Here is a 14,777-nt window from a genome sequence, read left to right as displayed (position 1 = left end):
ATTAATCCGGATTAAGATTTATGCACATAATGAGTCCCTCTTTTGTATTCCATCATGTCTGTGTACAGAATGCTTAGCAAACTTCTTTTGTTTCTAAGCTTTATGCAAACACACCTCTGAATATCTCTTATTCTGGATATAGGAGGGAGGAGAAGCTGCCATCAATGAAGATTAATTCATTTATCTTTATTAATTGGATTAATCAATCAATGCTCAGTGATTGATCAATGAAGAATAATAAAATAACTGCATGCAGTTTTGGTCACCATATTATAAAAAAAAAGATGTGGAGACTCTGGAAAGAGTGCAGAAAAGAGCAACAAGGATGTTTAGGGGTCTAGAGGCTAAAACATTCAATGTGTCAACTCGCAAAGCATCCCTTGCCTGCTCTCGAGTTGCCATAGGCCGGGGGGGAGGGGGATGGGAAACGGCGAAACGGCACAGCAGCCAAAGAAAGATGCACATTCCATGTTTATCTCTCTCGAGGCTGTATCCCAGGGTTACCTATAGCAGCCGAAGGGGAGTGACTTCTACAACCTGTGAAATTGCTCCGATGGCGAATGTGATTGATGACACACCCTGGGCGGAGGGGGAAAACAGGGTCATAATTGGAGCATAAATTACATAGGGTCAGAGTTGGCTTCACTTGGGAACGTGGGGACATGAAACTCCTAATAAATAACTGGATTTCTTTTGAAGCTTGGCTCTGAGACTCATGATTTAATTAGGGCATCCATCGGAACTCTGACACAATGAACAGTATCAGAAATTTGGTTTGTCTCATCTTTATTTATTTATTTATTTATTGTTTAAATTTCTATACCGCCCTTCTCCCAAAGGACTCAGGGCGGTTTACAGCCAAAGATAAAACAATTGATACAAAAATTAAAACCAGTTTAAAAAGAGAAAATTTAAGGTTGGCTAAACACTATAAAACCCATAAAAACCCCATTTAAAAAACCATTAGGCCAGTCCTGCGCGATGGAACAGAAATGTTTTCAGCTCGCGTCGAAAGGTCCGGAGATCAGGGAGTTGGCGGATACCTGGTGGTAGCTCGTTCCAGAGGGTTGGTGCCCCCACAGAGAAGGCTCCCCCTGGGTGTCGCCAGCCGACATTGTCTGGCCGACGGCACCCTGAGGAGACCCTCCCTATGGGAGCGCACTGGTCGATGGGAGGTCACTGGTAGCAGCAGGCGGTCCCGTAAATAACCCGGTCCTATGCCATGGAGCGCTTTAAAGGTGGTAACAAACACCTTGAATTGGTGAAAAGAAGGAGTAGGGGTGACATGATAGCTGTCTTCCAATATTTGAGGGGTTGCCCAAAAGAAGAGGGAATCAACCTATTCTCCATAGCACCAGAAGGCAGGGCAAGAAACAATGGATGGAAACTAGGCAGAAGAGAAGCAACCTAGAACTAAGGAGAAATTTCCTCCCTATGAAAACAACCACAGAAGTTGTGGATGCTCCATCACCGGAGGTTTTCAAGAAGAGATTGGACAACCGTTTTTCTGGAACGATATACGGTCCCCTGCTTGAGCAGGGGGCTGGACTAGAAGACCTCCAAGGTCCCTTCCAGCTCTGTTATTCTGTTAAGATGAATTACCATTTTTTTTGTAAACAAGCTCCATTTAGGATTATCAGCATAGCCTTTTGCTTTGGATTGTCCAGTTCTTCCTGCTTTCTTGAAAGAGAAAGAGAAATATATATATATTTCAAGTCTACATCAATTTTGAGAGCTAAGCTTAATTACCTTCACTGAATATTTGCAGATGTGCTCGCTCTTGCTTGATGCTTACTGAGTCTCAAACTATCTATTAAAAGTTTAAATATAGAAAGAACACGCTGTCCTTTTGCCTACTTCAAAACAAAAACCTCCAACATGGTGTTTTTTTTTCTCGAGAGCAAAAAATTCTAAGGCACTTAGAATGAGCAAAATACACCAATGAATTAATCAACGTTTACACAGAGCTGAGTGCTTTTCAGCTTTTTTTTTTTCCTATTTCAGATTGTTCTGAAGGATCTTTAAAAGCTTTTACGCATCGAGGAGAGATAAATGCCTACGTTCTTCGTCAAACCGGAGAAGTAAACCTGGTTTCTCAGGAAGGTTAGTGAGTTAAATAATTTTAAATTTTGGTTTTGGGATTTCTGGGCTACCCCGAAGAGCAATTTCCCGCTTAAAATGCCTCCCTGTGATCAGGAGAATAAAAATACCGAATTTTTTGGAGTATAAGACGCATCGGAGTATAAGACGCATCATAGTTTTTGGGGAGGAAAATAGGGGGGGGGGGAAATTGGCCTCTGCCTATCAGGTATTCATCTGGCTAGCGTCCTTAGCTTGGTCAGCTTCAGCACATTAGTTGGCTGGTTGTGAGCGCGCCCTTGTTGGGGCTGAAAAGCACAGCTGATCGTCGGAGGGAGCTCCAGTGAGTAAAGCAGGCAAAATACGGAAGCGGTAAGACTAGGCAGCAGCTGTTCTGGGTTGCCATTTTGGGCTCCACGCCTGACGTTTAAACACGCCTGGCAGAAATAGCCTGCAGAACTGCACTGTAACCACTATGCCACCAAAGCTCTAGGTCGTAAAATGGGCAAAACTAACTTAACTGTCTCACTTAGCAACGGAAATTTGGGGCTCCGTTGTGGTTGTAAGTCGAGGACACTTCTGAGGTAACATATCGTCTGTTCCCTAATATCTGCTTCAATTAAATTAGACAAATATTTTCTTGGTTATTATTTTATTGTGAATTTTCAAAGCTAAGCTCTTAGGTAAACAGGGAAAATTAACCTCTGAGGTTTTAAAGTTTTTCTTTAAAAAAAACCAAATTCTGATGTTACACGTCATCTCTTCCAGGGGTGGGCCGCTGGGGGTTCGCAGGGGTTCGGGAGAACCTCTAGCTAAGATTCTGTGCAGTTCAGAGAACCCCCAAATCCCACTCCTGGCTGGACCCGCCCACCCCACCCTGCCCCTCCCAGGAGTCCCCACACGGCCCGTTTTGGATGCAGGTAAGTGCAGGATGCGCGCGGAGGATTGGAGTGGGCAAAAAACGGGCCTACTGGAAGTTCGGGAAGGACCTCCAGAGGGCCTTTGGAGGCTGGGGAGGTTCTCCGGAGCCTGGGGAGGATGTTTTTGCTCTCCTGGAGGCTCGAGGAAAGCCTCCGGAGCCTGGGGAGGGCAAAAACGCCCCCATGCTGTGGTGCAGGAGGCCGACTAGGCCACGCCCACCATAGCCACACCCATCCGGCAACCAGGCAGAGAACCTCTTGCTAAAATTTTTGAAGCCCACCCCTGATCTCTTCCCTAATATTTATCTTCCTGATAGATAGGAGAGTGGATGAATAGGCTGCTATATGCTTATATGAGTTCTTTCACCAGCTTTGGTTCCGTGTAAATATGGAGCAAACTCTTAGCCAGAGTTTCTTGGCTGGATTACTCAGTATTTCCAAGCCAGAGCTCGGGGGAGTCTGAAGTGAAGCCAAGAGGCAGGACCTTCCTTTCCTAAAAATGCACACTCAGTACTTTGTGGAAACCCAGAGATACTTGCAAAGTGAACAGTCTGCGTGTGACTGTAAAGATTCTCAGTCATCCAGGTCTGGGAAAAGCACCTGTTGTGATCCAGGCCCAAGTAGTTATTACCAGACACAATCAGTCTTAAATAAACATTTTGATAGAACTGAGAATTACTTCATTCTCAGCTTAGTCCAAATTAATTCCAAAACAAAGTCCTTCAGAAAAAGTCCTTTGACCTTATCACAAACCTTTGTCTTCTTTGGCACCCTGCCAAAGGCTTTTCTTGGCAAGAACCCCACGAAGTTCAGAAACAGGAGACAAGAAACAATTGTAGCAACGTTGCTTTCCTACAAAGAGCCCAAGAGCCGTTGCTGCTCTTTTAAGCCTTATGGGAAGGGCCAATCATCTCCTGGCCTTACTCCCGAGTCGCCCTTTTTGCTTTAGCTGCTCTTGCCTTCTGGCAGCTCTTCGCATGCATGCACTAGGAACAGGATCCTCCTGTTCCTCTGCCTCTCTTCTGTCCAACTCTGGAGGCTCTGGAGTCCGCGCATCGCTTCCAGATGGCTGTGTCCCCATCTCTGCCTCTGATGCAGAGCCCTCGTCTGGGTCTTCCCCAGCCTCCAGGACTGGCCCATTGTCCTCCCCAACCTCCTCACTGTCCGACTCTGCTGCCAGGTCCACAGGCTGCTGGCAGACCACAACAGCACCTCTGGGACAACTGTGACCTGGATGACTGAGTATCTCTACAGACTTTTTAGCTATACAATTTGGGATGAACACCCTTTGAAAGATGTGGGAGTAGGAATGGATTTCAAGAGGAAAAATTGCAGACTGCAGGAACCAGGAGGACCACTCAGGTGACCCTGAGGACACAGATAAAACCTCCAAGTGGCCTCAAGGACCCTCTCAAAGGATGCAAACGACCAGCTGTCTGCAAGGAATATAAATCCTTCCATTCCCCACCGTCCTGTCAGAGCTGAAGAAGCTTCTTGGATGAGAAGCAAAATGTCTTCAAAAGAAAAAACAAGAAAGTCCAGTTGCCTCCTGAAAAAAGCTCCTTTGGGACACTCTCTGTGTGAGGCAGAGAAAGATCAAGGAGAAGATGTCTGTTAAGTGAGACATTTGTTAAGTGAGTCTTGCCCCATTTTATGACCTTTCTTGCTTCAGTTGTTGAGTGAATCACTGTAGCTAAGTTTTTAACCTGGTTGTTAAGGGAATCTGGCTTCCCCATTAACTTCGCTTGTCGGAAGGTCGCAAACGGGGATCACATGACTCCGGGGCACCGCGACTGTCATAAATATGAGTCAGTAGTCTAGCACGTGAATTTTGATCACATGATCATTGGGATGCTGGAAAGGCCGTAACTGTGAAAAAGGGTCATAAGTCCCTTTTTTCAGTGCCATTGTAACTGTGAATGGTCACTAAATGAACGGTTGTTAAGTTGAGGACTATTTGTGTAAATCTAAGTGCTGTTAGGCTTGCTTTGTTTGTGGCAGAGAGTCCTTATCCGCTCTGTCCAAAATGTGGACTTTGCTGTCTTCGAAAGAGCGGACTTTGTCTTTCAAATGCAGACAGACTGCTGAATCTTGTCCTGATGGGTTTGTTCTCCTATGTTGGGCCAGGCGTTTGTGAAGTGGTTGTTTTGTTTCCCCAATGTACAGACCTGCACATTTGGTGGTTTTTATACTTTTCACTTTATCCTGGCCGGAGTATGAGAGGGGCAGTGCCTAAATTCCGACAAATCGAGAAATAAAATAAACTTAGAAGTGAACTGGCAACCAGCGCAACTTACAGAGCAGAGGTTAAAATATGTGCTGTTGTAGAAGCACAAAAACACTGCCCACGTTTTTGCATTTTGCACCAAATGAAGCTTCCGGTTATTCTTCACGTTCAGCTGCATGTAGAGTCGATACGGAAATCGTGTTCCCTTCTCTGTCATCGGGAGGCTGTCTTGAATTTTGGCCTCCTGCACGAATAGAAGAAGCTCTTCCAACTGCAGGAGCCGAGTTTTCGGATCCAGAATTGTAGTGTATTTTCTTCTTCTGTTCCAGACCCTGAAGTCCGTCCAGCCACTGAACTGAGTTAGTTTATTTAAAATAATCAGTTGGAATAAGACTGGTCCCATTAGACATTCAAAGAGAGCCTCACCGAAAGAAAACCCTCACACATGGCAACACTAAGTGCCATTTTGGCAATATTGTTTGCCTTTTTCTTAGGACCATTGACCAAATCACATTCTTTTCTGGTATTTTACCATCCTTGAGGGGGGAAAAGACATTATAGGTCCATGATGGCGAACCTGCGGCACGTATATCAGAGGTGGCACGCAGAGCCCTCTCTGTGGGCATGTGCGCTGTCGCCAGCTGCTCTTCTGATTTCTGGAGCGCCGACTAGCTGGTCTTCAAAGGTGGACATTTTCCAGGGCGTTTTCAGGGTGTTTTTGAGCCATTTTTGGGGGCCAAAAATGGCCCGGAAAATAGCCTGAAAAACAGCTCAAAAACCAGCCAGAAAACGGCTGGAAAACAGCCTGGAAAATGCCCCCCAAAAGGCCCGGAAAACAGCCTAAAAACAGCCCAAAACCAGGCAATGCGCGCCGACCAGCTGGTCTTTGGGTTTCCGGTGCATGCAAAAACCATCTGTCAGGCGCGCATGCACGTACCGGAAACCCGAAGATCACCTGGCCGGCACGCACATGCGCACCAGCCAGCTGGTATTCAGGTTTCCAGTGCTCTGGCGCATATGCATGTATACCCGTTCCAGTTTGGGCACTCAGTCCCAAAAAGGTTCACCATCACTGTTACAGGTAGTCATCGAATTACAATGGTTTGTTTAATGACCTTTCAAAAGTGACTGATGACCGTTTTTCACCCTTACAACATCCCCATAGTCAGGTGATCAAAATTTGGACCCTTGGTCGTTGGTTCGTACAGGTAGCCCTCGACTTACGGCCACAATTGAGCCCAACATTTCTGTTGTTAAGTGAGGCATTTGTGGCCTGAATGATGTCCCGTTTTACAACCTTCCTTGCCATAATTGTTAAGTGAATTGCTGCCGTTATGGACATTAGTAAAGTGGTTGTTAAGTGAATCGAGCTTTCCCACTGACTTTGCTTGTCAGAAGGTTGCAAAAGGGGATCACGTGACCCCGGGACACGGCAACCGTCGTAAATATGAGGCAGTTGCCAAGCATCTGAATTTTGATCACATGACCACGGGGAAGCTGCAAACGTCATAACTGTGAAAAACGATCCTAAGTCACTTTTTTTTCAGTGCCGGTCTGAACGGTCACTAAATGAACGGTTGTAAGTTGAGAACTACCTATATTTATGACGGTTCCAATGTGTCCCGTGGTTACGTGATCCCCATCTGACAGGCAAAGTCAATGGGGAAACCCGACTCACTTATCAACCGTGTTACTAACTTAACACCCTGCCGTGATTCACTTAGCAACGGAGGCAAGAAAAGTCGTAAACGGGGGGGGCAAAACTCCCTCAACAAAGGTCTTGCCTAGCAACAGAGATTTCAGGCTCCATTGTGGTCATACATTGAGAACTACCTATATCAGTGTTGGCCAAAATGGGAGCACACGCGGGGGAGGCCTGAAACCGGAAGCTCAGCTTTCCAGCGCGCGCATGCCTGCCAGAGAGCTGTTTTTCTGGTTTCCGACGCTCCCGCACGCACGAAGACCAGCTGGGCAGTTCGTATGTGCGCCAGAAACCCAAAGAGCAACGGGCAACAGCTGGCTTGCCCAGAGAGATGGCTCTGCGTGCCATCACAGGTTCCATCAGGTTCGCCATCACAGACCTATATTTTTCAGTCAGGTTTTAGTGCTGCGGGCATGGAGGGAAGCAATTTCCATCAACAATAATCATGTTAGCAAAGAGGATCATTCTGCGCTTGAAAGAATTTGCTTGTTATTCGTTTAATGCAGGGGTAGTCAACCTTTTTATACCTACCGCCCAGTTTTGTATCTCTGTTAGTAGTAAAATTTTCTAACCACCCACCAGTTCCACAGTAATGCGCCATGTATCGTCGTCTGCGCATGCCTCTCGCGCATCGTGGATTGAGTTTGGTGGGTGGGGGGTGCCAGCTACCAGCTCTGCTTATCTGTTACAGCTGGGTGGTGTGGGGGGAGATGCGCGAGCTATTCTGGGATGAGGCTCTTTTGTTTGCGGTTTCACTATAGCGCCATTTAGTTTCCCTTACGTAACGTGAACTAAACTTAGGTGCGGGCGATACAAATAGTATATTTTCAGAAATTTAAATTGTCATGGGGAATTTTATGAAAACCTAATGAAAAGCTTTTTAAGTATGCTATGAAAATTTTTTAAAAAGTCAATTAAATTAAAAAAAAAAGGAAAGTGCTTCAGTATTGGACAAAACCCCTACCGCCCACCATGAAAGCTGAAACGCCCACTAGTGGGCGGTAGGGACCAGGTTGACTACCACTGGTTTAATGGGAATTCTTTCTCCGCTGTCCATAACAGGTTCCATTATTCTCAAGGTACCAGCAACTCTTCAAACTTCCTTGACATTGTCTGGAACGAAGGTGGAAGTCAGTCCAGAGATCCAATTACAAGATATCCAGACTGCGTCGAGAGAAAATCGTGTCACGGTGACAGGTGAGATTTGTTTGATGACGTCTGCTAAAAAATAAATCACATTTTCCAAGAAAGCAACTTTCCTACAATGGGTAGCTACCTAATGTTTACTGAGCAAGCCAGCATCATAACCTTTTTTTTCATCTTGGCCTGTTGGAACGAATCAGAGTTCTTGAATCCAGATGCATTTGTGAATTCTGGTTAGATTTCAGCTCAGAAACTATGTTTTTGGTCTTCGGGTTCTTGAGGGTTAAAGCAGAAGAGACGTAAAATAATAGAAGAATGGAATGGAATGGAAATAGAATTAGAATTAGAATGAATAGAAATAGAATTCAAATGAATGGAATGGAATAAGAATAGAATAGAATAGAATAGAATAGAATAGAATAGAATAGAATAGAATAGAATAGAATAGAATAGAATAGAATAGAATAGAATAGAATAGAATAGATTTCATTATTTTTCCACCTCAAGCACTAAGTCCAGAAGTGGTTTCCAAATAAGAAACAAAATAAATTGTGTTGTTTTCTTTAATCAAAGCACTCAATTTGGCCATCTCTGCTAACTCCGACAATTTTTTCCCACACACACACACATGCACGCACGCACAAATTTCCTCAGGGAAATTTGAAGTATGTTCGCATTTGTAATATGGAAGAGAATCAAATGTTTTCTTGCTTTGCAGGTGTGTCCATCCCAGACTCCACAGGCCGCAGATAGCACTGGACAGCTAATAATGCGGCCCTCACAAGATCGTAAACTTTTAACTTCATTATGTGATTTTTAGCAATAGTTACTATATTATATATTTTATATGTGGCCCAAGACAGTTCCTCTTCACTCAATGCAGCTCAGACAAGCCAAATTTAATTAAAAATCTCTCTCCCCCCCCTCCCCCCCCTCTCTCTCGTGAGATTGAGAGTGATTGAGAGACAGAGAGAAAGAGAGAGAGGGAGTGAGAAAGAGGTTGAGAGAGAGAGAGAGAGTGATTAAGAGAGAAAAAGATGGGGAGAGAGACAAATGGAGAGAGAGATTGAGAAAGGGAGAGATTGAGAGTGATTGAGAGAGAGAGATGGAGAGAGAGAGGGGGGGTTGAGAGAAAGAGTGAGAGAGAATGAGAGAGAGAGAAATTAAGAGAGAGAGAAAATTGAGAGAGAGAGATGGAGAAAGACAGATTGAGAGAAAGAAAGGAAGAAATTGAGAGAGAAATTGAGAAAAAGAGAGAGACTGAGTAAAATTGAGAGTGATTGAGAGAGAAAAAGATGGAGAGAGAGAGATGGAGAGAAAGATGGAGAGAGAGACAGATTGAGAAAGAGAAATGGAGAGAGAAATGGAGAGAGAGAGAGAGAGAGAAATGGAGAGACAAAAAAATTGAGAAAGAGAGAGAGTGATTGAGAGAGCTAGAGAGAGAGAGAGCGGGATTGAGAGAGAGAGTGAGAGAGAGAAAGTGATTAAGAGAGAAAAAGAGAGAGAGAGAGATGGAGAGAGAGACAGATTGAGAGAGAAATGGAAAGAGACAGAGAGAAATTGAGAAAAAGAGAGAGAGAGATTGAGAGAGAGAAAGAGAAATGGGGAGAGACAGACAGAGACAGAGAAAAATTGAGAGAGAGAGAGTGATTGAGAGAGCTAGAGAGAGAGAGAGCGCAAAACCACACACACACACACACGCACGCACGCACAAATTTCCTCAGGGAAATTTGAAGTATGTTCGCATTTGTAATATGGAAGAGAATCAAATGTTTTCTTGCTTTGCAGGTGTGTCCTTCCCAGACCCCACAGGCCACAGATAGCACTGGACAGCTAATAATGCGGCCCTCACAAGATTGTAAACTTTTAACTTCATTATATGATTTTTAGCAATAGTTACTATATTATATATTTTATATGTGGCCCAAGACAATTCCTCTTCACTCAATGCAGCTCAGACAAGCCAAAAAGGTTGGACATGCCTGGTTTAATTAAAAATCTCTCTCTCTCCCTCCCTCCCTCTCTCCCTCCCTCCCCCCTCTCTCTTTCTCTTGTGAGATTGAGCGTGATTGAGAGACAGAGAGAAAGAGAGGGAGTGAGAAAGAGGTTGAGAGATTGAGAGAGAGAGAGTGATTAAGAAAGAAAAAGATGGAGAGAGAGACAAATGGAGAGAGAGATGGAGAGAGACAGAGAGTGGGGTTGAGAGAAAGGTTGAGAGAGAGTGAGTGAGAGAAAGATCAAGAGAGAGAAAAAATTGAGAGGGAGATGGAGAGAGACAGATTGAGAGAAAGAAAGGAAGAAATTGAGAGAGAAATTGAGAAAGAGAGAGACTGAGTAAAATTGAGAGTGATTGAGAGAGAAAAGATGGAGAGAGAGAGATGGAGAAAGATGGAGAGAGACAGATTGAGAAAGAGAAATGGAGAGAGAATGAGAGAGAGAAATGGAGAGACAGAAAAAAATTGAGAAAGAGAGAGAGTGATTGAGAGAGCTAGAGAGAGAGAGCGGGATTGAGAAAGAGAGTGAGAGAGAGAGAGAGAGAAAGTGATTAAGAGAGAAAAAGAGAGAGAGAGATGGAGAGAGAGACAGATTGAGAGAGAGAGAAATGGAGAGAGAAATGGAAAGAGACAGAGAGAAATTGAGAAAAAGAGAGAGAGAGATTGAGAGAGAGAAAGAGAAATGGAGAGAGACAGACAGAGACAGAGAAAAATTGAGAGAGAGAGAGAGTGATTGAGAGAGCTAGAGAGAGAGAGAGAGAGCAAAACCACACACATTGACCAAACCAAGCCTCTCCATATATCTGTAACATGATGTATCTCTTTGCTCTTCAATTTACCATATACTTTTTTTTCATCCAAATCGTGTCCGGTTTCCTATTATCTTAAAAACTTTGGCCGGACTTGCAAGCCACTTTCGTTCCTCATTTCCATGCTCCCAATGGAGCCCGTTAGACCGAAGGCTACATAGCTCCGAATAAAATAGGTTGACCTTGCTTGTCACGGTTAAGGAATGTCCTTGTTAATGGTAAGGAAGTCTACTTGGCTGACCGGTGATTTTATTTTATTTTTATAAGAATGGCCTTAACTGTGCAGCTGATAAGGTTGTGCTGTTCGTATTGGCAGAAAGAAACCCGTAGCCAGAAAGTTTATTTTGGAAGTGTAAAAATAAACCATTAGCAGCAACAACATGGGTCTTCCTTGATGATTTGGGCTGGGGGAGGGGGTCGGCTTCCCAAATAGGAAACTAACCAGACCCATCTGGCATTTATTTTCTACTATTTATTTATTTATTTATTTATTTATTTATTTATTTATTTATTTATTTATTTATTTATTTATGTATTTATTTATTTATTTATTTATTTATTTATTTATTTATTTATTTGATTTTTATACCGCCCTTCTCCCGAAGGACTCAGGGTGGTTTACAGCCAACATAAAAACAATTTTATAAATAGAATTAAAAACAATTTTAAAAAATCTTATTCAATTTGGCTAACCCCATTTAAAACTACAATAAAGAAATGATAAAAAGCCCCAATTAAAATAGAATAGAATAGAATTTTTATTGGCCAAGTATGATTGGACACCCAAGGAATTTGTCTTGGTGCATACGCTCTCAGTGTACATAAAAGAAAAGATACGTTCATCAAGGTACAACATTTACAACACAATTGATGGTCAATATATCAATATAAATCATAAGGATTGCCAGCAACAAGTTATAGTCATACAGTCATAAATGGAAAGAGATTGGTGATGGGAACTATGAAACGATTAATAGTAGTGCAGATTCAGTAAATAGTTTGACAGTGTTGATGGAATTATTTGTTTAGCAGAGTGATGGCCTTCTGGAAAAAACTGTTCTTGTGTCTAGTTGTTCTGGTGTGCAGTGCTCTATAGCGTCGTTTTGAGAGTAGTAGTTGAAACAGTTTATGTCCAGGATGCGAGGGGTCTGTAAATATTTAGGCCAGCCCTGCGCGGTAAAAGAGAAAGGTCTTGAGTTCACGGCGAAAGGTCCGGAGGTCGGGGAGTAATCGTAACCCCAGAGGAAGCTCATTCCAGAGGGTAGGTGCTCCCACAGAGAAGGCCCTCCCCCTGGGGGTCGCCAGCCGATATTGTTTGGCTGACGGCACCCTGAGGAGACCCTCCCTGTGTGAGCGCACAGGTCGGTGGGAGGCTATCGATGGCAGCAGGCAGTCCCGTAAATAGCCCGGTCCTATGCCATGGAGCGCTTTAAAGGTGGTAACCAACACCTTGAATTGCACCCGGAAGACCACCGGCAACCAGTGCAGCTTGCGCAGGAGAGGTGTTATATGGGAGCCACGAGTAGCTCCCTCTATTACCCGCGCAGCCGCATGCTACAAGAATATACTACAAGAATAGTGTTATATACTACAAGAATAGTGTTATATACTACAAGAATAGTGTTAGAATAGTGGAAACGCACAGTTATTTCCATAGCCAGGAAGATAAAGCAGGAATGGTTCAATGGATTACTTTATTTAAAAGAGGAAAATAGGTTTTCTTATTTGGATATCACACTTCTGGAATTTGTGCTTGTGAAGAAAAAAAAATGAAACTTTGATCTTGGTTTTATTGATTGGAAAGATTTGGTGTTATAGAAATGACTACTGTACTTTTCGGAGTATAAGACGCACCTTTTTTCCTACCCTAAAAGGGCGTGAAAATTTGGGTGTGTCTTATACACCGAATGTAGCCGGCCCCCACCCTTTGGCCTCTGCCTCCCAGCAATTTACCTCCTTGCAGCAAGCAGCAAGGAGAAACAGCCCGTTTCAGCTTCAGCACAGCCTGATTAGCACAAGTTGATTGTCTGTTGGATCCGCCTCCCGACTCTCAGCTGTTTCAGGCTGCAGGGATTGCCATGGCCTATTGCTTTTGCCACTTGCTGCAAGGAGGTAAATTGCTAGGAGCAGATTTTATTTTTTTCTTGTGCTAATCAAGCTATGCTGAAAACGAAAATGAAAGTAAAGCAGGCTGTTTGCTGTTTGCTGCAACGAGGCAAAATTGCTGGGAGGCAGAGGCAGATTTCTTTTTCCTGTTTTCCTCGCCAAAAAAGGTAGGTCCGTCTTATAGTCCGGAGCGTCTTATACTCTGAAAAATACGGTAATCCTTTTTTTGTTTAGAATAGAATAGGCTTTATTTTGTACTGTGCTGGGAAGGGTTGGAAGCAGGGGTGGTAATTCACTTATTTTCCCTACCGGTTCGCCAAAGTGAGTGTGCACTTTGCTCACACGCAGGCGCCCGGCCTTCCGCGCATGTGTTTTGCTGGTGCGCACACCTTCCACGCATACACCAGGCCTCAAAAACAAGCCTAAATAGGATGGCAAAGAGCTGGGTCGGGTGGGCGGGGCTACCTACAATTTCCGCTACTGGTTCAGGTGAACTGATCCGAACCGTCTGACTATCACCTCTGGCTGGAAGTCAATACCTTCCTTTCTTTTTTTCTTTCCCCCTGTATTTCACACTCCCTTTTCCCCATCCCCTTTCCCGCCCTTAATTTCCTATTTTCTTTTCTTCTTCTTTTTTTTTTTTTGTATTTTATATTTTATATAAGGGCCGTAATAGCTCAGGCTGTTAGAGCCTGTTATTAGAACACAGTAGCCTGCAATTACTGCAGGTTCAAGCCCGGCCCGAGGTTGACTCAGCCTTCCATCCTTTATAAGGTAGGTAAAATGAGGACCCAGATTGTTTGACTTTGTAAAAATATACAAATAGAATGAGACTATTGCCTTATACACTGTAAGCCGCCCTGAGTCTTCGGAGAAGGGCGGGATATAAATGTAAACAAATATATATATATATATATATATAATAAAATAAAAATGATACCAAAAAAAAAGAAGAAAAGTGTGGAACGCCATAAACTCCCTCTTTGGACCTGGAGAGAAGTTGCATAAGCAACACCAGGGGTGGAATCCAGCAGGTTTTGACCAGTTCTGGAGAACCGGTAGTGGAAATTTTGAGTAGTTCGGAGAACCGGCAAATACTACCTCTGTGTCGTGTCCCACTCCCACTCCGACGAATGAGTCAAGGAAGTCCGTAACAAACTTGGCAACGAAGCCTTTGCAGCTTGCCAAGTTCCTTCGAGGTTTATCAGGGCAGGCAGGAGTCCAAGTTGTGATTTCAGCGATAGGGTCCGATATCAGCAAACTAGATAAGACTTTGCTTGACTCAAGGTTGGAATGCCAAAAGCAGGTCCTTTATATAGGCTGTGGGGTGTGGCTCCATGACTCAGCATTTATCCAGGCCTGCCCCACCCTTCCTTTTGCTGGCGTCGCCTCTCAGATCTCCAGAAGCGAGGGTCCTCCCACATTGAATTGTTTTCAGCTGGATCTGCTGTCAGCGTCTGGGAAAGGGAGGGGTCAGAGGGAGTAGGTCCAGTTAATTCCAGCACCTGGCTGGCTTCCTGCTCTGAAGGCTGAGCCAAAGGAACACACGCTGTATAAGTGAGGTTTATCGGGCTTGTCCTTTCACTCCTTGGATCCTCTCCGGGCATGGGGCCAGGGCCGGGGGCTGGAATCATGACAGGCCGTTCATCTTCATTATCAGACTCTGAGTCTGATAAAAGGCCCAGTTGGAGACGGGAGGGGCTCGGCTGAGGAGAGGAGGGAGGACGAGTCACAACACTCTGGCTGGTCCCAGAGTGGGGTGGGAATGGAGATTTTGCAAAACCCTTCCCCCAGGAG

General features: G+C 44.2%; 1 protein-coding gene across 3 annotated transcripts in view; it reads left to right on the top strand.

Annotated features, from left to right (window-relative positions):
* FAM185A (family with sequence similarity 185 member A) overlaps nucleotides 1-14,777 on the top strand; it is an 84,130-nt gene that overhangs the window by 62,443 nt on the left and 6,910 nt on the right. Inside the window, exons 6-8 of one of the 3 annotated variants that reach the window (XM_058189542.1) lie at nucleotides 2,005-2,103; nucleotides 7,991-8,125; nucleotides 8,790-8,859. In XM_058189542.1, the coding sequence (XP_058045525.1) occupies nucleotides 2,005-2,103; nucleotides 7,991-8,125; nucleotides 8,790-8,824 (269 nt within the window). In that variant the 3' untranslated portion in view covers nucleotides 8,825-8,859. The remainder of the gene's footprint in view (nucleotides 1-2,004; nucleotides 2,104-7,990; nucleotides 8,126-8,789; nucleotides 8,860-14,777) is intronic. The other 2 variants (XM_058189541.1, XM_058189543.1) reach the window with 2 other exon arrangements.

The sequence above is a fragment of the Ahaetulla prasina genome, chromosome 7, assembly GCF_028640845.1.
Source record: "Ahaetulla prasina isolate Xishuangbanna chromosome 7, ASM2864084v1, whole genome shotgun sequence".
NCBI classification, from domain to species: Eukaryota; Metazoa; Chordata; class Lepidosauria; order Squamata; family Colubridae; genus Ahaetulla; species Ahaetulla prasina.
This window is presented reverse-complemented; position numbering and strand designations above follow the sequence as displayed.